Source organism: Maniola hyperantus, chromosome 5, assembly GCF_902806685.2.
Source record: "Maniola hyperantus chromosome 5, iAphHyp1.2, whole genome shotgun sequence".
NCBI classification, from domain to species: domain Eukaryota; kingdom Metazoa; phylum Arthropoda; class Insecta; order Lepidoptera; family Nymphalidae; genus Maniola; species Maniola hyperantus.
This window is the reverse complement of record NC_048540.1, coordinates 10,169,039-10,197,027: the sequence shown is the minus strand read 5'-3', so window position 1 is coordinate 10,197,027 and position 27,989 is coordinate 10,169,039. Positions and strand designations below refer to the sequence as shown.

Sequence of the window (27,989 nt, the reverse complement as noted above, 5' to 3'; positions counted from 1 at the left end):
ATACTTAATATTTGTAAAATTAGACAAAACGCAAACAAATAAAACAATTTATGGTATTCGCCATTATCCAATGGATAATTAATTTTATTTCTTTTGAAAGTTCACATTTACAGTCCATTTTGTGATAACCTTCATTAATGAACATCATAGGCATTCTATATATTGTCCAGATTAACAAATAAATGGAGGCATATTATATACACAGGATTTCTAGGTGTTGAAACTCTTTTCGCGTTTATTTGTAAGCACTATACAACTTTACATATTGTGATATTACAAGCGCTTTAGTATACAATATATTTTATTATAATACTATGATATATCTCAATCTCGCTACCAAAAATATAGTAATCGCAATACAACGTCCATTTTGATAACTAAGTAAATAAAAACTTACAAACAATAAAATAATTGTGCTCCTCGTAATAGCAATCACAATAATCTAGTACATAAGAGAGCGTTTTCTAACATTATTTCTTAATAATAGTTAATTCATAATAAAAGGTCTCATTTGCTTAGTATTATTATTTTTATGTTGAAATTGTATATTATTATCTTAGCGATTATGTTTTTGGAGTACCAATGTATTAACTCCATAACCCAAAGGTTATATATACGAGCCTCGAGAGAAAGCTAATGGACAACGCATAACATGAGCAATGAGCATTTTCAGAAAGCGCACTTTAATAGCGAAGAATAACAACTTTGACTGAGAGCGCTTTAACCATACCAAAAGTTTGTTCCTTAAGTTTTTAAATAGGTAAGGTTTTAAAATCGACTACGACTACGGTATTGTTGTCTTAGGCAACTTTATGCATTATGGTGAATTTATGGTGAATTATTTATGGTGAATGTTTACACTTAAAAATCAGTACGTGATGGTAATTTCCAAGAACATGATCAATTACAAAATAATAAAAACGCCTCAAGAATCTGTTGTACTTCGATTCTGTAAAAAAATCCAAAATTAAATTAATCCAGTGTAGTTAAACCTAATGACAGATGTAGCGATCAATTAAGAAATATTCTGTGTGACTCAATGGTGGTAAATAATAATAAATAAGTACTTGCAGGTTCCAATGGAGCTTAATATAAATAACATTGTAATTTGTACCTTAGCCGCAAGCTTTATTAAGGATTTGAAATTGAGAATTTATAAATATGATGTAATTACTACACATTAATATTTAGGAACATTGTAGAGCAAGTCTACAATTTTTTTTTTTTTTTTTTATTTATTTAAAAACTGTCAAATAGAATAACAAATTAAATACTTATATTATTATTACAACTTGATTGGAATGTAATGAAACAGAAATAAATATCATAGTCATAAAATAAATTAACTGAAAATACATATACTATACAAAAAATATAACTCTCAAAAAATATTGTAGTAGTAAAAAAAAAACATTTAGATTATTTACTGCTTCAGGGATAAATGAAGTTTTAAAAAAAATCATATGTAAATATCATATGTAAAATATCATATTATGTTCCTGCGCTACTTTTTAAGGTCTGATCTCCTACTTTATTTCCAAAGAGCTTTCTACAAACTACAAATTGTTATTTTTTAAACGTAGAATAATAATGTGTAGGTACATTTCGTATTTAAACAGCCGTGGTAATAGATATTCAACTTTGGAAATCAAAAACGATACTTATTTAATATGTGTGCCCTTATATCATTACGAACTTGTTGTTCTGATAAATATTAGCTTATTTTAAATCCGTTTAGTCAAAAAAAAAATTTAAAGAATTTATACGTTATACGATTTAATTTACTTAGTACGAGTATTTCAAGCTGTAGGTATTGTTTTAGGTAGGACTATGTTCATTTCATAATCATTTATTCTACTTCGTTCATATATTATTTTGAGTTACTATAAGTATTTTGCATTTTAAATAATGGTCTTTATAGTTTAAGTTTCGAATATACTTAATAATAACCTATTTGTGAAATATTTTAGAAAATTATCACACTTTCAGGCAATAAAAATAAATAACTGTATATTATATTACGGGTATATTTTGCTTATGTACTTCGATATTTATTCTATATAGAACTTTTGAGGCACCATTACAAAGCCAAGCCAATCGAAACTTCACCTTATTCTATAGAGGTAAAATTAAAAATGAAACCTATACTTAATAAGATTCATTGAAATAAATGCATTTTTGTGACATTAAAGGCGGTTACGCACTCATCCTATCCGAGTTCGTGAAAATACGTTCCTTTTTGTTTTGTATGGTAGCTTATGACGTTAAGTCGCTGATAATCGCTGTATGGCGATTTCGTAAAACATTATTACAATCTCAATTATTGTGATTGGCTGAATTTGTGCGATTCTTGTTGCAACAATGCATTGTAGGCATACTAGGTACCGCAATCGCGCAGACGGTATTCTCACGGATGACGGATAGAACTCGGATGACGGAAGTGCAGTGCGTTATCGCTGTAACAATAGTCGAATTATATCATTGTGACATAATAGTTAACATTGACAGCAGTTATATAATATTGTGTTTTATTTTATCATAATTATTATAGTGTCATATGTGTTTTAATTAAAAGTTTGGTCTGCTTCTAATATTACTCCCATCATTAATTTTGTTAACAATATACTGTATAGTAGACAAATACTAATTACATATTTTTATTTATCCCTCTTAAGGTGGCGTCTAAATGTCTATTATAAACATGAGACATCTTAATTTTTACCTGTCTAAAATAGTAGAATTTAGCTGCCAACAGTGAAAATATTGATAACAAATGCACTTGTAAATTACGCGAGCGTATTTATTTTATGTTCGTGTCAAAATAATTAATTTCAAGTTAATGACATAAATATTCTGATCTCACATTAGATATAAACTATTAACTTTAAGCTGCCTTTCAACTATTTAATAGCCGCCTAAAGTAATGAAATACAGCCGCAATTATTTATGTTTTATTGTAATAATTTAACATTAACCTAATATTTTTGATAGCACAATATGTTTAAGATCAAATATACTATGTATCGAAAGTTTTTTTAATGAATTACATAATATCTGCTGAATGGATTAATAACTTTGGTACTTTCAAAGTAAAATGCCAACATTATTTCGGTGTTTTTTACGATATGGGCTTTTGATAAGAGATAAATGCTAAATAGTTGTATTTCAAATAGAGACCAATGACAAAAGCTGTTGTTTATTAAAGATAACACAAAGAACAAAGGCGAGCTTCAAACAAAATTTTACCTTGAATGCGTCTATGTAGGAAAAAATATTAATACCACAGGGGGTCCATTACTTAAACATAATCACCAAGATTTTTCATTTCAGGATCCACCAAAAAAAAGATATTAATATTTTTATATTTTGAGATTATGAAAGTAACGTAGTGGTTACATACTCTTTGGTTGGTAGTATATGCAAGATTGTTGCATTAATATTATCAAGTAAAAACACTTAAGAGTTGTGTGCCCAACTCGTGAGTCAGAGACTCTGACAAGTGACATTTGCAACTGCAAATGTACGAATCACGCGCATGCGCACAAAGAGTAGCAAACGAGCACAGCTAAGATACTTACCTACTAAACAATGGTCCTTTACATGCCATGTGCATTAGCATTGTCTATAAAAGATCTTTTTCAGTATTTAGCATGATGTACTAGTCTGTGATTATAGTTTAGTTGTTATGCACGTAAACAGTTCCGATTTGACAATGGAACCAAGATCCCTATTAGTTACGGATAGTTGGTAACTACCTCTTTCTTCTAGAAAGGCAATATGCAACCAATCCGGAGCAAGGCTCTCATATTTTGATAGAGCCAAAACACACGAGATAATCAGAGAGGAAGCTTGTGATTAACTAACGATAAACTAGAAACTGGAACAAAACTGCGAATACAACTGAAATACAAGTCTTGAAGTTGTTATTTAATTTGTAGGTATTTAAATTCCTTTTAACCCAATTTTTACCATATTTTATCCTGTAAGGTTTTATCTTATTCAGATGCATATGCTATCTCTATGTTCAGATGACATTCCAATAATCTATTAAAAATCAAAAGTTTTTATTCTTCTATTAAAAATCAGATATAAAACCTTTTTCATTTATTCTGCTTTTAATATAAACCCTCATTTAAAACAACAGCGATTATAAATACTTGTCAAGACTTTGTCAAGATGGCAATGGCAATAAGTGTTGCCATTAATTTTATTTTAATTACGACTTACAATATATAAGTTGTTTAATAGCTCTTGGATAATGCTCTATAAGTATAAAGAAAAGAAAATATTCAACTTTTTAGACGTCCAGTAAACTCAACACTAATATACAGTACCTACGCGGCAGAAAATAATGTACATCGACCTTTAGAAAGAGGTAGCGGTTTTGTAGAGCATCGCCTCTGTCGTTAAGACTGACAAAACGTCACATAGGTATGAGTGACAGAAACAACGCTCTACAAAACCGAAATCTCATTCTAAAGGTTGATGTACATTATTTTCTGCAGCGTACCTATGTAAATAATCGCGGATGTAAGTGCGATGGTTTGGTATCTAACAAGTATAGGTATGCACTATAGTTTTGTATCGGACATTGTGTAGAGATGTTCTGGTAAAATTAAGTTGATGCATTTACGGAATAAACCTAACCATAATATTATAAATGCGAAACGGAACTACGGATTGATGTAATTTTTTGCATGATTATAGTTACACTAGAGCCTAGAGCCGTAAAGCATGTTTAAACGCAGACAAATAAACTGTTCCCATTAACCAACCATTACAAACCAACTATTAGGTACATCAAAAATTGTTGTAACAAACCCTCAATAATAGGCTACTTGACTCATATCTAATTCCGTCCAATAAATGATTATTTATTATAGTATTTTCCTTAAGACAACGAAATATATCAATAACAATTATTAAAAACGCAGGATGGATATATAAATCCAATTTAAAAAAATACAGTTTTTACTTTTATTTGAAACGCAGAAAACGCTGTCAGCCATGATGTGACGTCATTAATATGTAAACAAAGAAATGTCATCCCTATGTCACGCGGGGACTAACGTAGTATCCATATATATAAAATTTAGAGTCCTGACTAACTTATACATCAACGCACAGCCTAAACATCTAAACAGCTGGTTCTAGATACATGAAATTTTGTGCGTGTGTTCTTTGTAGGTAAAGAGAAGGTATCCACTAGGAAAGGATTTTTTGAAATTCCACCCCTGAGTGGGTTAAATGGAGGTTTGAAATTTATGAAGTCCACGCGGGCGAAGTCACGAGCATAAGCTAGTTTTTATATATTTCTAAAAACTCATAGTAAACGTAAAAAAATATCGTTTTCTCTTTATAAATTGAATAAGTTATTAAGTAAGACTTACAACAAAGTGATCTTTGCAAAAATAAATTTGGGTTGAAGTCGTTAGTCATATAGGATAGGATCCCTTTAAGCAAGTCTTTGCGTGTTACGTATATTTATTTCACTGGGCACTCTAATCCACAACTTTCCTGTGGTCTTTATCGATGCGTTTTTTACATTCTCAGATGATACAATAACGATAATTACTATATTTTTCATGTAAACTAGTATAGAAGTCATGTTTATTAAACTTTGGGAGGTTATGCTGTTGTTTACAAATGCATGACGTCAGAACACAGATAATCTATCGGCCAAACATGGCCGACAGTGTTTTCACGTGGCTAAGAAAAATATATTTTTAAATTAAAGTTTTACGGTTTTTTGGGCGCAAAAAAATATAGTGTTAATTTTTTTGATATAATAGGACAAATATTAACCATTTAAGACCAACTTAAAAAAAGTGTCAAGTAGCCTATTATTCTTTCCTTGAGCCACGTGGGGGCGAAGCTGCGGGTAATATTTAGCACAATAATAAATATAGTTTGTAAGCATTGATTTATAAACAGTTTTATTTATTACTTAATAATAACGAAATACCTATTTTAAAGGTAACTTTTATAATAAAGTCTTACAAAACTAATTTTGTATAAAAACTAACCAATTAAATTACTAAGTTTTGCATAGGTCACATTTCTAGACGCTTCCTAAAACATTCAGGTAATCCCACGGCGATGTTCTTTGTGTCAATTTTAGCCTCTTAAATATAGTTCGTATAAAATGATTCCTCACGCGGCATTTTTAACTCTATGGGTCCACTGTCGTGTCAAAAGTACGGTTCACCTTTATAATAAGGACTAAAATCGTACTTTTGACATGGACACAAAAAGTTAAAATGGCGCGTGAAGAGTTAAATTTTACGCGATATACTTTTTTATTTTTCCCTACATTATAAAGTGTAATTTTTAGCTAATCAAACAAAATAAATAACTAAACGATAGTTAGTAAGTAGATCTAAGAAGTTTGCGAAAGTATGGAAACGCGATATACAAAATGACCTACAGACATGAAGAAAACTTAATTAATAGGAAGTGTAGAGACAGCCACAACTAGCGACCTACCCCGGCTTCGCACGGGTTAGGGGATTTTCGTACAGGGGTTATCGTGTTATTACAATTTATTTGAAAATAAAATACATACAACCTATGTTATTTAGGAATAATGTATCTTTCTACCGGCGGCGACAGAATTTTCAAAATCGGTTCAGTGGTTCCAGAGATTACCCCATACAACTTACAATCTTTACCTCTTCATAATATTAATATAGATAATTATTACAAGTAAAGTTATTAGTTTTTCAAATTTGTTCCTTAATGCAAGCTGATAAGGTTCAATTTTAATGAAATTTTCAAGTTTAATGCCTTTGGTCATTTAATAAAAAGAAATGTCCTGCCGTAAGTTATTAGCTTTTAACTGATCGACTGATTTTTTTAATGGGCTACCGCTCCGTCACCCCTTAATTCTAGTCGCCTTCTCGATCTTCGTCTCGCTACGGAGGTCGTCGGTCCCGATTACGAGTACCAATTATTAAAACTAAGTAAAGTGATGCCTTCATTAATCACGATTTATTTTAGATAGAACTGGGTTGATAGTAACAATTTTAAATAATTGCCTAAAATAGACATTGTGGCTAATTCCGTTGTACACAATCTCTAAACTAAACTAAAATGGCACGTCTAAATCTATTGCTATCCCTTTCATAATGTTGCTTGCGGAAAAGGATAGCACTGGATTTAGACCTGTTAATTTAGTTTAGTTTAGAGATTGTGTACAAGAGAATCGGCCCCAATAATAACGTTTTAATAAACAACAGCTTCGGTCCAATGAAGAAAGAAAACTCCTAAATATTCCTAAAGCTTTCAATGCAATAATTCATTAGGCATCTATGTTTTGTGATGTGTTTCTTGATAAAGCTACAATTCTTATAGTTTTAAATTCATCTCATTGTGTTTTGTTTGACTGCACGCATCTAGACGCAATGAAATGCACGTAATAATATGTTGTTTACTTAAAAGAGAACTTATAAAAATATAACCTTAACTTAATAATCCGCACTTATTACACGCAAATAATAGTAACTAATAATAACAAACACGCAATCGTTTCCATATCAACTCAGCACGGAACACATTGCACATACACTTTTGTAAAGCTAAAGTCTAAATTTATTTTAAAATCACATCTCATTAAATATCTTTGGATACAACCAAATAAAATTATTTAAGTATATAGCGTACAAAAATACAAAAAATATACAAGAATGTCAAATATACCCCAATCATAGTATAAATTGATTGTAAACCAGACTACGTCGAAATACGTCGTGCGTTATCAAAATTCGCAAATTGCGCACGCGTTGGTAATATAGTAATAGTATACATAGAAAGTTATAATAATGATATCAAGGAAAAGGGTCATCGCCTCAAACTCTATTTGCACTAAAGGCATTAGATTGCTATAATCGAGAGAATTAGTTAGGTAATCTAATAAACATTCGCTAGAAATTGTTATTACAATAATTGAGATTCAACGGTCACAGCAGATCATGCACGTGAGATGTATCAAGGTTGGTGATGAGAGTTTTCATGAAGGTCATTTCTTTGCGCGCGTTCTCGAGTATGACCCGAGGGTCTTGCGAGGTACAGCGGAGGCAGTTGGGGGCGAAAACCATTGCTAGATTAGCGGAATCCATTTTGGTTTGACTTACCACTTCTGGTGCACTGAATTGTTGTAGAAAACTTATTAAATATGTAAGTACCTGGAAATAAAATAAAACGTCTACAAAATCAATACAATATTCTACTCATATTATACAAATGTAAAGTAAAAATGGATCGACTGACCAACATACTGTTAAAACCGTTGGGTCTAGAAACTGTCTATACAACATAGACGCCCACTGGGAAAGGCTTTTCGGGACTTTTTTTTAATTTGTAGACTCGTGCTTGGCTGCAATCAGACCTGGTGGCATCATCATGCAGCCTAAGGTGGAGCGCGCTTGCCTAGAAGATGCCTATTCACTCTTGACTTGAAGCTGCCCATATTATAATTGGAGGGGAAAACTGATGCTAGAAGAAGTTAGAATCGTTCTACTACCACGAATATCCTTAAAATAATCGCAGACAAGTGGAATGTGGATTTCATGGATTGGGATGCCTCAAAGACATCGAAAAACCAGTAGGCAAGTAACTGCGCTGTTCACGCAAATTATGTAGCGCTTTTTTCGAATTGCAGATTTTGATTTTTTAAGATGTTTTTTTTCAGTTATAAAAGTAATCAAAATCCGTTGTAGCGTGTGTTGGTTAAAGAGCATTCATTTATTCGATTCCAATCTTTTAGTAATGAAATGTTTTTAGTAAAAAGTTTAATAGTTTCTGCTGAGTTTTGTTAATTTTCACATAATAGAAATGTGCACGCGCAGCGACGTTTCATTCGTATATCTATTATGCACGTACTACCCCACTTTTCCAAATCGCTTCAGTAAAATTCGTTTGCGCAGAAAAGCGCAACCTAACGCTGACTAAAACCAAATGTACACCAATAAAATAAAATACAGACAATGGGACCGATTCTCTTGTAAACTAAACTAAATAAAAAGGTCTAAATCTGGCGCTATCCTTCTCCGCAAGCAACATTATGAAAGGGATAGCAATAGATTTAGTCGTGTCATTTTAATTTAGTTTTGTGTACAACGGAATTAGCCACATTATTGCTTGACGTTAAGATTTTAAATACAAGAACAGGCGGAGAGAGACTGGTGCTATCTCGCTCATAATTCGCGCGTAAAAACATGGTGCAACAACCAATAGCGGACGGACGCGCGCTATGACTGGCTGAGATATTTTCGCGCCATTGAAAAATAAGATTTCTGCGCAGGTATAGTACGTCGAGATAGCAATTGGGTTATGAGGCGGGGGGACGCCCCGCACACCCACACGTCATCCGCGCTATCTCACACCGGATTAGTGCGGGGGCTGTGCGTTACGCACTATACATCGCACTATACACAACAGATTAGCAAAGCGAAGATGAAGCACTCACTAGTCGGTTCAGCGCCGGCAGCCGCTGCAGCGCGCGCGTGCACGCGGCGAAGTCGCAGCCGGCCGCCACGCACGCGCCGTACAGCGCGTCCGGGATCAGCGGCTCGTACAGCTCGCGATACCACAGCTTGAGCAGGCTAGCGGGTGCATGAGCGTCTGATGAACGAACATATCAAATCAAAATATTTTATGCAATCTGGTAACGGGACGCCACTTTTAGAAAATTCTCGAAAAGTTGCGTAAACTTATCTACATAGTCTGTGTCGCTAGGCCTACAAGCTTACGAATTTAACTTCTCTTTTGGCGTCGCCATTTGATACCCGAGTCGAAGGCGAGAGCATTAAATAGTGCTGAGAATGTCATTTTCAATATGAATGAAGTTTTACAATACGTAAAAAAGTATAAAGTAAGTCTTACGTCTATGTTTCATCAGATGACTTTGGCACTTTAGATTTAAAATTCCTAACAAACAACAAACGCTGTATAAGCCAGTAAATAGAGCATTTAACCACGCACTTTTCCGATCCAATTTTAATTTATTTTTTTTAGGTTAAGGGTCACTTCACTTACTGACCATAAAATCACAAAATGCTGACAGATGCAGGTGGAGCTCCGATCGCAATCTTGAAGGAAAGTTTTTGGCCGATATCTCGGAAACTATCCGCTTTAGGGCAAAGTTATTCAGACCATTATTGTAGAAAATAAAATTTCGCATCTTTTGTTTCCTGTAAACTTTGTTGTAAAACTTACCGTTTATGATTTATGGCCGATTTAATGAACCGATTTTTCTATTTCGGCTGATAACTTTTAGCATATTGGAAGTTTTTTATATTTCCGGTCAGGCTATAATCGAAACTATCTGTAATCATACCTGTTAACATGGAAGCGTCGGGTAGTTCCCAGTTGTCGATCTTGGCCTTGAGCGCGTTGACTTCGTCCACGTCGGCTGAAACGCGGAAGATGCCCTCGGTTTCTCGGCCGTTGAGTGCCAACACTTGTTGTGAAAGCGCGGTCTGCACCCAGGGCAGCTGCCGCGCCGGGAAGCGTTCGCGCTGGAGCGCCATGACCTCTGATAGTGTGTTGCCGAACATCGACTGACGGAATATTTGGATCTGTGCAACAAGTGTTTAATAGCTTACTAATCAAGTAGCAAGGAACCCTGTATTTCATTTCCATTAATTATAATCCAACGTGAGACATGTATTTCTACGAATATATGATAAAATCAATTTTCTGGCGGCCACTAAGCCAACACTTGTTGGCAGTGGCGTGCAGGTCATTGAGGCATAAATGCACTGCTTACCCCAGTTGTAATAGCTCAATGCATATTTTTCATTATGACCTGCCAGTAAACAGGTTCCTACCTAACTAATGCCTACCCTGGCTTCAAACCCAGTGCACGCCACTGCTTGTTGGGTGTTCGTACCTATGGCAGCTGCCGCGCCGGGAAGAGTCACAAGAAGCTCCCAAAAAAACTATACAGCACAATACCACAGAGTAAGGATAGTATCCTTATACTGTGACAATACAATCTCTAAAAACCAAGATACAGTACGCGGCTGAAAGTAATGTACATCGACATTTAGGAGATAGCAGATTTGTAGTGTTGTCCCTGTCATCGAGACCGACAAAACGTCATATAGGTATGAGTGAGAGAGACAACGCTCTACAAAGCCGAAATGTCATTCTTAAGGACGATGTACATTACTTTCCGCCGCTGTAATGAGAATGAGAAGTTGTCACTTACTCTAGCTTGGTCAATATCTTCAGTACTAGGTTTACGGGGCGGCTTTTTTCCACCGAATCCTATTCTTTCCAGTCGTTTACATGCTACGCTCGCATAATGCGATACTTGGACGTGAATCGGCCATTTTCCAACCTGAACAGAATAATTTAAGACATTTAGTAACCGAGTTTTATCCATATTAACTATAAATGAAATAAATACTGATTTATCACAATTTTTTTTTTTTATCTGCTATTATTATCACAAATAACTGTTATTATTATCAACAAAAGCAGAAATAATAGAACTACATAATTTGGTTACATGTCCTTTTTCACTGTACACTATGTCGTTCGAGTTAACGCATATTACTAGTGAGGCTTCACCTACACTGGTAGATGTATACAACTATACAATCACTATTTAGATGAAAGAAACAAGTTTTTTTTTTCCGTCAGCCTGTTAAAATTGAGATAGTACCAGTTGGCAGTCGATATTATGCTCTCGAGTTAAGGGTTTTTTTTTTCATTTATCTTCAGGATAGGATCGAGTCATCTTACTAGAGACTAGACCCAAAACTCAAAAATATAAGAGACTTTAGAAAGATTAAATCAATCCTGGTGTACCTACCCTAATTTTGTGCTATTTGTATATTACTTACTTATTGATGTCTTTATATTATATACCTCGGGGAAGCTATCAGCAAAGGCAGGGTCTCGATGTCGATTCACGTAATTGGTCAGCGCGGGCTGGAAGGCGGGCGACGGAGGGACGAAGGCAAGGCACACTGCTAATAACTCCCATCCTCGGAGAAGGGAATCTCGCAAAGGATTTTCCGTTGTTTGTCTACATAGTTGAACATACAGTTCGTCTCGTAGTCTGTAAAATTTGAAACTCATTAGTATTCGTAGTGAAATCGTTCGTGTTAGTAGGAAAATCCTTAATTTACGATGAGTCAAATGAGATCGTCGTCGTCAACCAACAGATGTCCACGGCTGGACAAAGGTCTCTTGTAAAATGTAAACAAGTGCAAATACGCGGTGTAGAATTCGTGCGCGAACTCAACGGATACGCAGCCAATCGTTTATTAGCAAATATTTACAAATCCCTTGTTCCATAAAGTAGAAAAGTAACGGAAGGTAGACTCAATACAACGCATCATACCAGGCGCACTAACCATGTAGCCAGCTGAACTGGATAGGCTGAGGTCGTGCGTGAGTGAGTGAGTGAGTGTGTGTGTGTGTGTGTGTGTGTGTGTGTGTGTGTGTGTGTGTGTGTGTGTGTGTGTGTGTATGTGTGTGTGTATGTGTGTGATTCCGTAAAAATACGAATCGAATGAGTACGTATTTGCAAGACGGCACTTCGAAAATTCACGGATACGAACCGAATACGGATGAATGCACAAACGCCCTAAGGGTATAGTGACCTAAACAGTGACTCACTTCTCATTGGTGAAGGTGGCATGCAGGATGTCCTGCGCGACCGAGTTGAGCGTCATCCCGGGCCGCGCCTTGCGGTCGCCCATGTAGATCTGCACGAGGCGGAACAGGTCGATGGCCGCCTTCTTGTGCGCCTTGTCCCAGTCCGCGCCTACCATCGGCGCGCTGATGGAGGACGACGTCCACGAGAGCATGTCTCTCACAGATGCCTGTTAAGACGACACTTGTCAAAACTTCTCACAAGAAAATGCAATTTTAACCCCGTATTTAGAAATCGTTTTTCATATAACAGCGGCGGCCGCGGGTGCGAGCGCATGTAGTTCAAATGTCTATTAATATAATATGCTCCGTAAAATGTTAGAAATTCGCTGCCGAGGTGAATGATGTTTATGCAATATAAACTCACTTTTCTCCTAAAGATGCCCTTGTTGAAGTTGAGGTGGTCCTTGGCGAAGATCTCGATGTCCTGTTCTGGCGGCGGGTGCGAGTGCGGGTGCGCGTGTGCAGAGGGCGCGTGCGCTCGCACGGGGCTATACAGCGAGTCCACGCGCGCGCCCGGAGCTTCGCCCGTCGCGCCCGGCCCGCCGCCCAGCGAAGACGTCTGCACCAAACATGACTATTAATATAGATACTCAATCATGCTCAAATTGGCATGCCAGACTGTAAGTTTGGGTGAGATCTATAGAGCGTATTTCACAGATTGAAAGTTAAAAAAAATAAGTATTGTAACAGAGGGTCAACTCACCCTGTGTATACCCGGAGAAGGCTGTCGATCACGGTCGAACCCGACAAACGTATTATAATAGGAAACTCCATGGTTCATATATTCCACGTCCTGCGGCCTGTGCGCGTATGTATGCGGCAAATACACGCCGGAGCCGTCGTCATCGTCCGGTGTCCGGGCGCCACCGTCCGACGATTCATTGTCCGGTTCGTGGCCGGACAACGAACGGGATTCGGAACCGGAACGCGACCGCGATGTGCCGGATTCGCCATCCGAATCAGATCCACCGGCGTATCGCCCCCGACCTAATAGAAATTTTAAATTACATTACTACACTGTCATTCGTTTTCTAAAAAGCGGTCTCCTGCAAAAGTAAGTTTATGAGTTATCGCCTAAATAAATGGGACTTTTAAAAGTGATCTTTTTGAAAAAGAATGCGATGTAGGACCAAAGTTAGTTTTTAGATTGGTGGTATAGCAATAAAACTGCAGTTGCTCGTCTTCTACATGTCTATATTGTCCTGACCAATATACTCACTGGACAACTTGGCCTGCTGGATGATGTAGTCCTGCAAGGGCAGCAGATGCTGCATGCCGCGCAGATCCCAGTTGCAGTAGAGCGGAGAGCCGCCTCCGTCCTCGTCCTCTTCCTCGCCGTCCTGCAGTGGTTCATCTTCCACGGGTCTTTTATGCCCTGGTAATTTTAAAAACATAGGTGTACGCGGGAAAGAAGTGAAACTTCTGTTTTTTTTTAATGCAAGTCATCTTGAATTTGACAACGTCTTTTCATAATCAGCACTCCGGAAACCCTCGGAATTAAAAACCGGCCAAGTGCGAGTCAGGCTCGCGCAATGTGAGTTCCGTACTATAGTCGTATTTTTTCGACATTTTGCAGGATAATTCAAAAACTAAATAAATAAAAATCTGTTTTAGAATGCACAGGTGAAGACCTTTCACATCATACCCCACTTGATATAGCTATCTTACTTAGTAAATTGAAAATACTAATTATTAGTTCATGACCGCAATTTAATTTTTTTTGTGTACACCACACAAAAAAAATTTTACCACAAATTCATGTTTTTCAGATTTTTCTCCAAATGTCAGCTATAAGATCTACCTACCTGCCAAATTTCATGATTCTAGGTCAACGGGAAGTGCCCTGTAGGTTTCTTGACAGACCGACAGACAGACAACAAAGTAATCTTATAAGGGTTCCGTTTTTCCTTTTGAGGTACTAAAAAATGCGTCAGCTATCTTGGATTTGAAAAAGACATCGTTTTTGTAATCTGCACCCCAAAAACCCTGTGAAATGACGGCCATCACAACAATTGTCGTAAAAACAGCACCTAAAAACTCTCGGAAATGACACTAAGATATTGGTGCGGCGTCTATGTTTCAGTGCACTTTCTTCACCGCAAATGATTCCTTTGACTGACTAACGGAGTTCACCGATTACTTGAATCGCTTGAAACACATTTTTTACGTAGCCACGACGAGTGCAATTGGGTTGAAATATCGACAAATAACAAACCCCAAATTAATCGTGGTATCTACATTAAAATATGTCGTTAAACCACGAAATAAGCTTACAACCATTCGTTTGAAACACATTCTGCAAGCTGAATCAAACGCAAAAAATCTGAAAACGCAAAAGGCTTATGGAGTAGGTCACAAGAGGCTTGTTTTAGAGATTGGGTTTGATTTAGAGTTTATGTAAAAAGGTGAAATAATCGACCAATCGATGGCAATACATATTGTATGGATGAATTACTGGATGACGAGGATGAATTACTTACGTCGCGATTTCGTACGATCTCGCGGAGCCGTGGTTCTTTCAAGGCGTTGATTGTGCTTCTGTACATTGGGCTCTGTTAGAGCTGGTTCCAGGTTGACGCATTTCAGCTTGTAGTTTACTGGTTAAGCAAATAAAAACTCAATATAATAGGAGCATAATTTACAGTTTTATATTTTTATTCCTTATAGATGAAACATAGAAGCCAGGTCAGCAGCATGCCGAAGATCTCTGTGACTTGTTTAACACAAAATCTAACAATACAAAAACTGCTCGATCACCTCCACCCTAGTCGCTTTGTTTCAACTTCGCAACAATCACGAACGCACAGCTTTATATCGCTGAAGACTACAGTGGTAGTGTTATTGGTATAACGTTTTACGTCATCATTCCTCATACGTATGGCTAAGGTTTGGAATACTCTTCCACAATATGTGTTTCCTACCAATTACAATCTTCTAGTTAAACGCGTTCCATCTTAGGCCACATCATCACTTTCCATCAGGTGTGATTGTGGTCAAGCGTATACCTATGAATAAAACATAAAAAATTAAATAATAATTACATAGGTTTAATTAATCCCTAGATACGGGAGTTAAGCACGCTACTGATTTCCCAACTAGATGGAGAAGCCTAGGTATTTGATTTACAAGTAGTAAACAAGCGGCGACCGCGTTGTCTAATCGTTAGCCGATGAAAACCGCATGAAGTTGTGCTGCTGTGGGACAACACCGATGTCTTGCTCGACGTTCATTGTTCAGCTCCTGTCGTCAACACAACTCACTAATTCACCAGCACTCACCAGCGGCGACGTTGTCTTGTTCGTTGGCGGAGGAGAGCCGCATGAAGTTGTGTGGCGGCTCGTGCGGCGGTGTGCGGTGTTTGCTGCTGCTGCCGGACGACACCGATGTCTTGCTCGATGTGTACCGCTCCGGCTCGGCTTGCTGGCGTCTGCAAAACATCATCATCTCTTAAGGGTTAGAATGAATGAATGAATATACTTTTATTGCACACCACAAAATTAGTACAGAAAAACACATACAAAGCAAAACAAAAATATACAAGTACAATTTAGAGGCAACCAAAGTGGCGCAAAGGACATAGCTTTAGAATATTAGAGGTAGGTGGTTATTCTAGCAAGCAAATCGATCAAGAACTGACATCTTGCAATGTTCAACCGCCGCTATCAAATCATGAGTAGTATGAAGATCGCGAGCGAAAGTAACAGGCCTTGCACCCAGGACTTAATGTCAACTAAAGTTACAGAATCTCCCTGTCAAGTGTTTTGTTAAATTTCTTGGCCTTGTCAACTGTGTTTTGTCAGCTTACCTAGTAAATTCTCTGGGAGGATGCCAGCTGGAGGCATTATGTCGCAGGTCGAGACTCGTTTGACGGAAAGGCTTGTCTACGCTGTACACGGCCTGTTTCTCCGGATACCGCTCCATTCGTTCCAACTCCGCTAACCGCTCTTTATCTAGATGCCTAAATTAACAAGAGTTTTTGAAGGATTTTACTAACTTCAGCATGTTAAACCAGGGCCCAGGCCAAGTAGTATTTAATAGGCAACAATATAAAAAATTATTCTCCAAATTTTAAACCTTTTGCAACAGCTTTATTCAATTGTGCTACGTAACAAACTATGTGGATAACAAGCCTATTGTATGTTTTGACGTCCTGCAAGTAATAAAATTCATGAAGTGTGTTGCGCCGCTGCTGCCACTAGCATCGCTCTTGTTCATGGCCATCTCCAATATGGTGCTCGCCCATATTTTGTTCACCGCTTAGCGTTCCGCTTAAGCGGGCGGCAAAGTAGAGGTCTGTATTTGCCCTTCATATAGATAGTTTATATAGATCAGTCCGTGTTTGGTTTTCGTCGAAAACAACCGTGTCTTAATCGCAATACGCGCATCGCAGCGTAATCTGCTGACGCCGCGTCTCGGCCGCCGATGGTCGACCGCGTTCGACATAATGACCTAGTTTTGCGTTTTGTCGTGTCAGAATAAATTGTAAAATAATAAATCGCAGCTATACTACTATTATACTGCAACTATGGGTTCAGAAATAAAATTAATCACCGAAACAGAGCATATGCTTTTTAAAGCATTCTCTGAGAAAAAGGCGGAAAACGAGAAGCTTCAGCTCATAATTACATCTATGGAGAAGCAAATATTGGAGCTAAAAAATAAAATAAAATTTCTGTCGAAAGAAAATACAATGGATACTAGCCAGAATAATACCACCAAGGAAACTTCACCGCAACCAGCGGAATATCAAACGGATGAAGAAGAATTAGCCAGAGAGACAGAATGGATTAGAGCTAAAAGCAGGAAGAAAAGAAAATTGAACACCTCCCCCGAGCAGTCCACATCCACCAATCAGCATGATGATTCCTCGACCAGTCTTAGTAAGGAAAGGAAGAAGAAAATTCCACCACCCCCGCCAATAATAGTAGATGACGTAACAAATTATCAGTCATTCTATGACTTATTAACAGAAGGTCCTTCTGGAGATTCTTTTCGAATTAAAATGTTAAATGGCAACAATGTTAAAATAAATGCTAACAATGAAGATACATATCGGTCAATCACTAAAACATTGACTGCAGGGAAATTCCTGTGGCATTCTTTTGAAAACAAGCAAGATAGGCCCATTAAAGTCATGGCCAAAAAGCTGCATTTTACCTGTAAGCCAGAAAGAATAATCGAAGACCTTCAGAATAAAGGGTTTAAGGTTGAAAATGCCGTCAATAAGCTAAGGTGGAAAAACAAGGAACCACTAAACATGTTCCTGCTAAGTTTTACGAATGGGGAAGACATCGACAAAATTTATGGAATCACCTCGATTCTTGGATGCAAAGTGGAAATACATCCACTGAGATCATCGAAGCTCATACCACAGTGTAAAAAATGTCAAACGTATGGGCACACCCAGAAGTATTGCTCCAGAGAGCCAAGATGTGTCAAATGCACTGGAAAACATCTAAGTGTTGAATGCAAAAAACCAGCTGAGCAGAAACCTAAATGTGTACACTGTGGGGAAGCTCATCCAGCTAACTATAGAGGCTGCATAGTAGCCAAGGAAATGCAATCCATCAGGAACAGGAAATACAAAAAACCATCTTCTCAAAACACTCAAGCAACAAGTGGTATTACAAAACAAACTCCAGTTGCTAAAAATGTGCGACTTCCCGAAATTAACAAAGAAAATCCTAGTAAAAAGGTAACATATGCACAAGTAGCCTCAAACAAAATGTCCAACAGTAATAACACGAGCGATCCTACCTTAAATAAACTAGACGAGATCTTGAAATTTATGTCATCATTCGATGATCGCCTGCGAAAACTTGAAAATGGCACTAACAAAGCCCCTTTTGAAACCAAATAATGGAAAAAGAACTAAAACTATTGGCATGGAATTCTAATGGACTATTCCAACATCAACATGAGCTACAAGTAGTCCTAGATACTGAAAATATCGACATATGTTTGATCTCCGAAACACATTTCACAAAAGAATCCTACATCAAATTTAATGGATATAAAGTATATCACGCCCTACATCCTAATAATTCAGCCAGAGGAGGTAGTGCTGTTATAATAAAAGAGAGTATTTGTCACTACGAAGAAAGTAAATACGAAGAGTCTGAAATCCAAGCAGTGGCAGTAAATATTAAAACAGAACGATACCCAATTACAATTGTAGCCATATACTGCCCACCAAGGCATTCTCTAAAAAAATATGAATACGTGCGTTTCTTGAGACAATATGGACACAGATTTATAATTGGTGGAGATTTTAACGCCAAAAATATTTTCTGGGGCTCCAGACTAACAACAACAAAAGGTAAAGAATTGCTGAGTGCGATCAAAGACTTGGGATGCGACGCGATCAGTACAGGTATGCCGACCTATTGGCCTACTGATCCTCAAAAAACCCCAGGTCTGATAGACTTCTTTATAACTAAGAACATCTCACCAAGGTACCTAAATATTGAAGGAAAATATGACATGAATTCGGACCATTCACCAATATTGTTAATATTGAATAAACATAACATTGCATTCAAAGAAACCAAGATAACTCTAGTGAATAACAATACAGACTGGGAAAGCTTTAAAATAGAGTTAGACAGTACTATAAACCTAAAGGTCCCCTTAAAATGCCAAGACCAGCTCAATATGGAAGTAGCTAAATTTATAACAGACATACAAAAATCAGCCTGGAATAATACGCCATCGATAAAAAAAAGGAGTAAGGGTACCACCTATCCTAAGGAAATTATACAGCTCATTAGAACAAAGAGAAAGCAGAGAAAAAAATGGCATGCCTCGAGATCGCCACAAGACAAAAGAATACTTAACAAACTCGCGAAAACAATCAAGAAAGCAATCAAAAGTCATAATGACACTAAGTTAAATGATTACCTACGAAGCTTGACCAATGACCGAGAAACTGACTATTCTCTTTGGAAAGTAACAGGTAATCTAAAAAGACCTATCACACATATACCACCTATTAAAGAATCAAATGGAAAATGGGCTATCAATAACATTCAAAAAGCTAATAGATTCGCTCAGCATCTGGAAGATATATTCCAACCAAATGAGGGCCATACAATTGATTTCAGTGAGAATGAAGAAAGACAAGATGACCTGCAAAATATCAGACTTGTGACACCAAAGGAAGTATCTGAAGAAATAAAGTACAATTTAAGCAAAAAAAAATCTCCAGGATATGATCTCATTACCGGAGAAATTTTAAAAAACCTACCTCGGAAAGCTTTAGTGAAACTTACCAATCTCATAAATGCATCATTTAGACTAAGACATGTACCTGAGTTATGGAAAGTTGCTGAAGTTATTATGATCGCTAAACCGGGGAAACCACCCCATGAAACAACATCATACAGACCAATCTCTTTATTACCAGTTATTTCAAAATTATTTGAAAAACTGTTACTCAAAAGAATAAAACCTATACTAGAGGAGAGAAAATTAATACCAGATCACCAATTTGGATTCCGTGAAAAACACTCAACGATAGATCAAGTCCACAGAATTACTGACATAATAGAGAAATCATTAGAAAATAAGAAAGTGTGTTCTACAGTCTTTTTAGACGTAGCGCAAGCTTTCGATAAAGTGTGGCACGAAGGGCTTATCTATAAACTCAGAAATATGCTACCAAAGTCATTTGCAGATATTCTTGAATCATACATCTCAAATAGATGGTTTAGAGTTCGTCAAGAAGATGCGTATTCTGAACTCAAGGAAATTAAAGCTGGGGTACCACAAGGAAGTGTCTTAGGTCCGGTCCTGTACTTATTATACACCTGTGATATTCCAGCACTAGAAAATAACACTATTGCAACATTCGCTGATGATACTGCCATAATAGCAACTGGAGAAAGTCACGAAGAAGCAGTAGAAAAAGTTCAAGCTGCCATAAATAAAGTCAACGATTGGACTATAAAGTGGCGAATTAAGCTAAACGAGTCGAAATCTATGCATATAGATTTTACCAATAAGTTACCAAAATATCACCCAATTTATCTAAATCGGCAACTTATTCCCTACGTAAATACAGCGAAGTACTTGGGTATGACGCTTGACGCAAAGCTTCGGTGGAAAGCTCATGTTAAAAAGAAACGTGAGGAGTTAGAATTACGCTACAAAAAAATGTATTGGCTGCTTGGAAGGCATTCCACGCTCTCATTACATAATAAACTTATGCTATACAAGCAAGTTCTGATGCCTGTATGGACGTATGGTATACAACTCTGGGGGTGTACTAAACCGACCAATGTTCAAGTAATACAGAGATTCCAGAACAAAGTACTCAGGGAAATAACAAATGCACCCTGGTATGTAAGAAATCACGATCTCCACAGGGACCTTAAGATAGAGTTCGTAAACAAAATCATCCAAAAGTACGCAGAAGCTCACCAACATCGACTTCGCCATCATGTTAATTTGGAGGCTGTGAAGCTTCTAGATAACATGGATATCAAAAGGAGGCTCAAAAGAACCAAGCCGTTCGAATTAGTGTTAAAAAGTACATAAGTGCAGCGTTTGTGTAATAGTGCTTGTGCTACTTTATTTTTCTAGGTCACAAGAACATAGTGAACTGTAAGTACGTGTTAGAATAAACTAAGGACAGTTATTGGACTGTAAATTAGATTTAAAAATTAATCATAAGTAGAAGTTTAAGCTAGAATAATATTACTTATTAGCCCATAGGCTAGATGGTAGTAGTAATAAAGCTGCCATTTTATAATGGTGCTTTATGGTAGGAAAAAAAAAAAAAAATTTAGATAGTTTATCTGCTAGCCTTGGAAGGAAATGCCAAGGCCAGTAGATTGAAACGGTAGACGAGTATGTTTACTTGGGCAAGTAATGACCTTAGATAAACACAGCCAAATAGAGAAAGGGAACGCTGAATCCAACTCGGATACCTTCAGAAATCTATCCTACGCGGACGTCCTAAAAACAAAAAGTCCCCCAGGTATTGGTTCGATGAGATCGCCAAGCTTGCGGGAACAACTTGGAAGAGACTCGCCCAACACCAGGAAGAATGGTGTGCACATGAGGAGGCTTATGTCCAACATAAGCCTCCTCCTATGCTATGTTTCGGGTTGTGCTACACATGACACATTTTATTGAGGACGGAGGAAGTGCAGGAATAATGAACCCTTAAATACAACATGTTTTTTTCTTTCAACATTGAATAAGTAAAGGCTGATAAAGAAGATGATTTATGGACTAACCTGTCTGAGAATCTCTCTCGGGCGTGCCGGGAGAGGTGATGTGGTCGCTCCAGCGAGTGCAGAGCGCGCGCTCCCTCCGCCGCCAGCGATATCGATGACACCAGGGAAGGCCGCGCCGCACTCGCCTACGTGCAAATGGATGGTTACAGCATAATGGGGATCCACAGGCAAATCTCAGAGGGCACCACAAGAGGTCCGGCCAATTCTTACTTAGACTAAGGAGGTTTCATATGTTTACATAACAATTTTTTTAAATTATGGTGTTTGACAGCTCAGTATAGCCGGTTCCACAGATGATATAGCCGTTTCGCTTATGCCCACCTGTCGGGATAAATTGGCAGTGTAGATCCCAATTGTGTAATTAAGGCGTCCAACAAGGCGTGACAAGTGGAGACACAACGGTGCGGCGAGAGCATTTAAGCGTACTGCGTCCACACCCGTCCCACCGCGCCCCTTGTCGACGCAGTTTCATATAAAATGTATAGCCGGCGGATTTTTGCGTTGCAATGCGGCCTGACCTAGTTCACCTGATGGACGCTATCCCTAAACAAACTGCATTCGTATATTGTATTACAAACAACAATGTCAAAAATTCTTAAAAATAAAACTAAAATTAAATATAAATTATTATTCGGTAACAACGTCGTCAAAAAATCCACCCTTGGTTGCCCCTGGGCCAAAGGTACCCATCAAGCTAGCAGCATTGCCACGCTGAATTGCGATGGATATTGTATGTGTGATACCTTGAACTGAACCAACCTGTAAAAAAGGCGTAGGTTGCGGCTTTTGCAAAGGACTGCTCGGGCTTTGAGGCGATGCAGAATCGCAAGACGAACCTCCGGCCGACTGCTGTTTTAACTGTCAAACAAATAATTCAAGTTCAGACAGGAAAGATCGAAGTTTAGAAAGAGATAATCGGCAGCTCCAGCTTCATAGAGCATCGTCTCTGGCACTCATATTATAATAACGCATTTATCATTACAATAAGGCTCTTACTTCCAATATACTTTACTCATTGAAACAATCATTCAATCAAGTATTATACCTTACGTCTCGTTAACGGCGTACTTTCGACAGACTTGAAATACTTTTCGTGCATGGAATCGTCCGAGGCATCCTTCCGAGGCGATATGAAACTACCGCTGCGGTTCAGACCTGCAATCAGATAAGACTGTAACGAAATGAAATACAAAATATCTAAGTCACAAGGAACTACAAGCATAATTTGCTAAAATTCCCCAAATTAGACAAATGCATGGTGCAACGTGCAGCACGCGATATGCACCGCACGATCTCCCACTGTTAAAGAAGCAGGAAAAGCAAGAAATAGGCTACCAACACACAACATTGCGCAAATTTGATTTGATTACTTGATTTGTCTATTTTGGCGGATTATAGCGAATTAAGCTTTTAGTTCTTTGTATTCTTTGTATACTTTCGCAAAGTAACGCCTTATTCTAACCAATTATTTGTTTCAACTTTGACAGACTCACTTGGTCACATGATCCAAGAAATATACACTACGCCAGCACAGTTTTACGGTTCTCGCGTAACATTTATCTCTTACTGGCTGATGCCCGCGACTTAGTCCGCTTGGAATTAGCTTTATGAAATTCCCGTGGGAACTCTTTAATTTTCCGGGATAAAAAGTATACTATGTCACTCTCCAGGTCTTTATCTATATCCATGCAAAAAATCACGTCAATCCGTTGCACCGTTGCGACGTGATTGAATGAAAAACCAACAAACCAACAAACAAACACACATTCGCATTAATTATAATAAGGGTACTGATGAAATTTGAGAAAGAGAGATAACAGATACACGATAGTCGACCGCTGTGGGCTATTGTGCGAGCTGAATGGCATTTCATTTCGTCGCAACAAGAATCTCCTTGTGGAGAGATCCTTCTGTACATATTACAGTATTCTGTGCTGCAAGACAGACCAACTTATAATTACGCTTTGAATAAAGACATTCTTTGATCAGTAAATTATGTAACTACCAGTACCAGAGTGTGGGGACCACTTGTCGGGCTCGTGGGGCGGCGGGGGCTGCGCGGCGCCGCGTTTGCGCAGCTGCGGCGTAACCACGCCCGCACCGCACGCCGCTGCGCTCAACTCCTAATGATTTTATTGTTATTAAGTATCTAAATATATAAAAGGAAAAGGTGACCGACTGATCTATCAACGCACAGCTCAAACTACTGGACGGATCAGGCTTCTTTGGCAAGATAGTTATTATAATGTAGCCAATATCCGCTAAGAAATGATTTTTGAAAATTCATCCCCTAAGAGCGATTACGCACTACAGTTCCATCATCCGAGTTCTGCCCGTCATCCATGAGAATACCATCGATTATCTACGACATATGTCATAAGCTCCCATACAAAACAAAAAGGAACGTATTTTCATGGACTCGGATCGGATGAATGCGTAACCGCCGCATCTTCCCCACTGCCATACCCCTTCTAGGTTAGCCCGCTTTCATCTCAGACTGCATCATCACTTACCACCAGGTGAAATTGCAGTCAATGGCTATCTTATATGTTAGCCATAGGCATAAAAAAACTTGAAAAAAATTGGCTTCGACTCCGGCCAGAAATCGACCTTCGGTCGGAAATTACTCACTTGCTTTCGTCGCTGCTGCGCGCTGCTAATGCTGCTGTCGGAGGAGCGGCCCGAGTCCGTGTGGCGACACAACGCCGTCGTGCCGTCCTCGCTGAGGCGGCCGCGCCGGCTCTCGCCGCTGTTCCTGCAGTTCACACCACTACATACTGTTAATTTGCAACCAACCAATTCTATACACTGCTAACGAGCCGCCGGGTTTTGAAGAATACTAATACAGTAAGCGGCAGAAAATAATGTACATCGACCTTTAGAAAGAGATAGCGGTTTTGTATAGCATTGTCTCTGTCGCGGTCGTTGAGACCAACAAAACGTCACCTAGGTATCATACCACGGGACGCGGACGAAGTCGCGAGCAACAGCTAGTTTTATATTAAAAAGTAATAATTATAATTACTTACCTGTGATGATAATGACCCCTCCTTGTGCGAACAGGACTAGTTTGTGTTATGGTAACATTCTTAGTGTTGTTTGGTGAAAGCTTACTGACACTCGCTGTGGTAGTATTACCATTGCTACTGATTGGCTCAAGCATAGAAGGCACCTATAAGAAAAAAAAAACTTTAAACGATGGTGGTATAGCCCAGTTGAGAGGGCAAATCAATTCTGCCAGCTAAGCAACATTGATCCAGTACAGTACGCGGCAGTAAATAATGTACATCGACCTTTAGAAGAAGATAGCAGATTTGTAGAGCATTGTCTCTGTCGTTGAGACCGAAAAAACGTCATATAGGTATGTGTGATAGAGACAACGCTCTACAAAGCCGAAATGTCTAATGGCCGATGTACATACGTACATACTTTCTGCCGCGTACTATAACTGGATGGGTGACCAAATATACAGGTCTTAATTTGACTTTTACCTTTCCTTTGTGCCTTACTAGGGTACATGAAACTGTTGGTTATAATTCCTAATATTTGGATGGTTGGTTGTGACCACTAACATTTTGATCTATGAATTTTTTAATGTGCAATCGTCACTAGATAGGCAAGACCAAATTAATCTGCAGTATCGCGAGAACTATATCGCTTTAGCATTACCACAAATTCGGACTTGCCTCATGCCTTGGAGTTATAATATGTGTGATGCTGCTTTTCTGTTATTTTTCTTTATTTTTCACAATTTTATGGTCATATTTTATGTGGCCAACATTGAATGAATAATATCAATTAAAGAAAAATAATATTAATTTGTTTGCAAAATTTTCACATACACCATTTTAAATGCGGAATGACAAAGTGCTGTAACCTAAATATTAATGATAATGAAAATGGCATTAACCACTTAATATATTGTGTTCCGTACTTTTGATGTATTTATAATTATAGCACAAACCAGCGTCTTTTCCAAATTTGTAGACTTATTTTTATTACAATCGGTCGGGGTTTACCTATGTGGCCGCTAACTAAAACGGCAACACTACAGCTGTCAGTCGAAGTTGACACATACCGCGAACACTCCGCGCACACAACACGCACCAAACACAAGCCTCTAACGGCTATCATCAAAAAAACTGAAACTTTAGACGAGAACTTCATCAACCTTCGACCAGATCATCAACTGGACCTTACCAGCGCATCTTGGGGGCCCCCATCATCGGAGCGCGTTCCCGGATCCGGTAAGTGACTGCATTACAAACACTGACCGTCCATTAGCTTTTATTCTTAACATATTGGATTCTTTATAAATAGAAGTTTATGTAACATGTCAATCTGATGTAAATTGAGAACTTGAGAAGGTTGATAATAAAATTATTATCTGATTGCAATATTATATCTAATAGTTATACCTACAGCAAATGGAGTGTGCCGTTTATGTGACCTGCCTGATTGACTTCTTGATGAAAATCATATTTTTCATAACTAACCTGTGGTGCTGCTTGGTTAGTTTGTGTGGATGTTTCTCGCCTTTTTTGTGGATCTGTGTTTTGTTTTAAAGTCTGCAACTTAGCCAATGGGATGATATCACAATCTGTAGGCCTGTGCCAAACAGTGGTCTGAAAATAACAGTATGATTTTAAATAATTTTCAAAAATTGCAGGACTGGCAGGTTCCAAGTTCCTCTTCTTCGCTATGGGCTGGATTCCGCACTGAAATGTTTCCATCTGTTGTGCGTTCCAAGGTTCCAAGTTATCGAAACTACTTTCAAAGGCCCATATTTAAATATAGCTCTTTGAACGAGAAATGACACATTGCTTTATACTATTTTATAATTTTTATGATAGTGTTTAGTAGTTTTACTCACGCTTCAAGGAATTTTATAATAATTTTGAAATACATATATTATATCAAAAATCATTAGCAAGTAGTATGAGTATTATGTTACCAATTCATCATTGAAAAACAGCAATATTTCTTTACCAAACAAAATGACAGTAGTGAAACATAACAGATTCTATGATTCCACAAACCTGATAGGATTAATATAAAATACCTGAGTAGATGCATTGTAGTAATAAAACCTATGTGTGTTGATGTCAAACAACTCCCACCATTGAGATGAATCGGTGCGCTTTACTTTTACACCCTGAAACAAATAAATGGATTCTAAAGAATTTCTAATAAGTAATTATCCAAGCTAAAACTAAGGTATAAGCCTCTAAAATCTGTAATTTCTGATATTATGTAGATTTATAAAGTAAATGAAAAGGAAATGTGAACTTATACTCCCTAAAACAAAATAAATAATAATTGGACTCTAGAGAAAAAACTGTACAAGCTAAAACTAAGCTATGTAGTTAGGCTAAAACTAGGCCTATTTAGAGCTTCTAAAACGTACAATTTCTAAGATTATGTACAGTTTTACCGAGTAAATGAAAACCGAATTATTACCTCCGGAGGATCCCATACACATTCGCCAGTTGTTAGGTTAGCATACATATGTTCCTTTGTCTTCGGTTCTATTATCTCCACCCATTCCACCCTGGAATAAAACATCGCCACTTATTGAGTAAATCACAGTTATACTACCGCACTGTAGCAAACTAATTCAGGGCGTGACATTAGTGATTTCCGTGTACTTTATTGATTTTACAACTTTCGAACAATTTTCAGAAACGATTTGAGGTCGCCTTTTATATAGTTCACTAGTAACTTTTCAGAATTACCTTTCGGACGACATTTTAACAAATTAAATATATTTTTTTTCTACTTCATTTAAGCATTTTAATCCATTTCTAACTAAAAACCGAACGAGATAAATGAGAAATCATCCATGTTGAGTGTTTACACTTTACTTCGTCCCACAGATAAATGATTATTTCATTTTTTTAAACTGATTTTACGACTCTGGTTTCTAGCTTTTTGCGCCTGATAATATCGTTGATGAGGCAATACCATTGCGACCGTAGACTGAGTAAAAAATCTAGACAAAGGAACGTTTGCTTTCTCATTCACACTAAAAAAGAGAGCACAGATAAAGTTACTAATGTGATAAACAGAGACGCA

General features: G+C 37.7%; 1 protein-coding gene across 2 annotated transcripts; it reads right to left on the bottom strand.

The window, feature by feature from the left end:
• Nucleotides 1-47: 47 nt before the first annotated feature.
• RhoGAP93B (MyTH4 and RhoGAP_KIAA1688 domain-containing protein RhoGAP93B) lies at nucleotides 48-27,785 on the bottom strand. Of its 2 annotated transcripts, none has more exons than XM_069498833.1 (22): nucleotides 27,650-27,785; nucleotides 27,375-27,465; nucleotides 26,977-27,069; nucleotides 26,411-26,539; nucleotides 24,944-25,086; nucleotides 24,546-24,684; nucleotides 23,926-24,037; nucleotides 22,960-23,069; nucleotides 22,674-22,772; nucleotides 21,915-22,039; nucleotides 16,478-16,630; nucleotides 15,951-16,099; nucleotides 15,153-15,269; nucleotides 13,892-14,047; nucleotides 13,376-13,659; nucleotides 13,037-13,231; nucleotides 12,634-12,839; nucleotides 11,878-12,070; nucleotides 11,213-11,344; nucleotides 10,337-10,577; nucleotides 9,467-9,621; nucleotides 48-8,183 (listed from the first exon to the last, which is right to left on the bottom strand). In XM_069498833.1, exons 1-22 carry the CDS (start codon nucleotides 27,661-27,663, stop codon nucleotides 7,959-7,961), a joined length of 3,261 nt encoding a protein of 1,086 aa, XP_069354934.1. In that variant the 5' UTR covers nucleotides 27,664-27,785; the 3' UTR covers nucleotides 48-7,958. The 2 variants fall into 2 exon arrangements, with proteins under 2 accessions (XP_069354934.1, XP_034824667.1); XM_034968776.2 differs by having other exon boundaries at nucleotides 24,546-24,669.
• Between the last annotated feature and the right edge of the window lie 204 nt (nucleotides 27,786-27,989).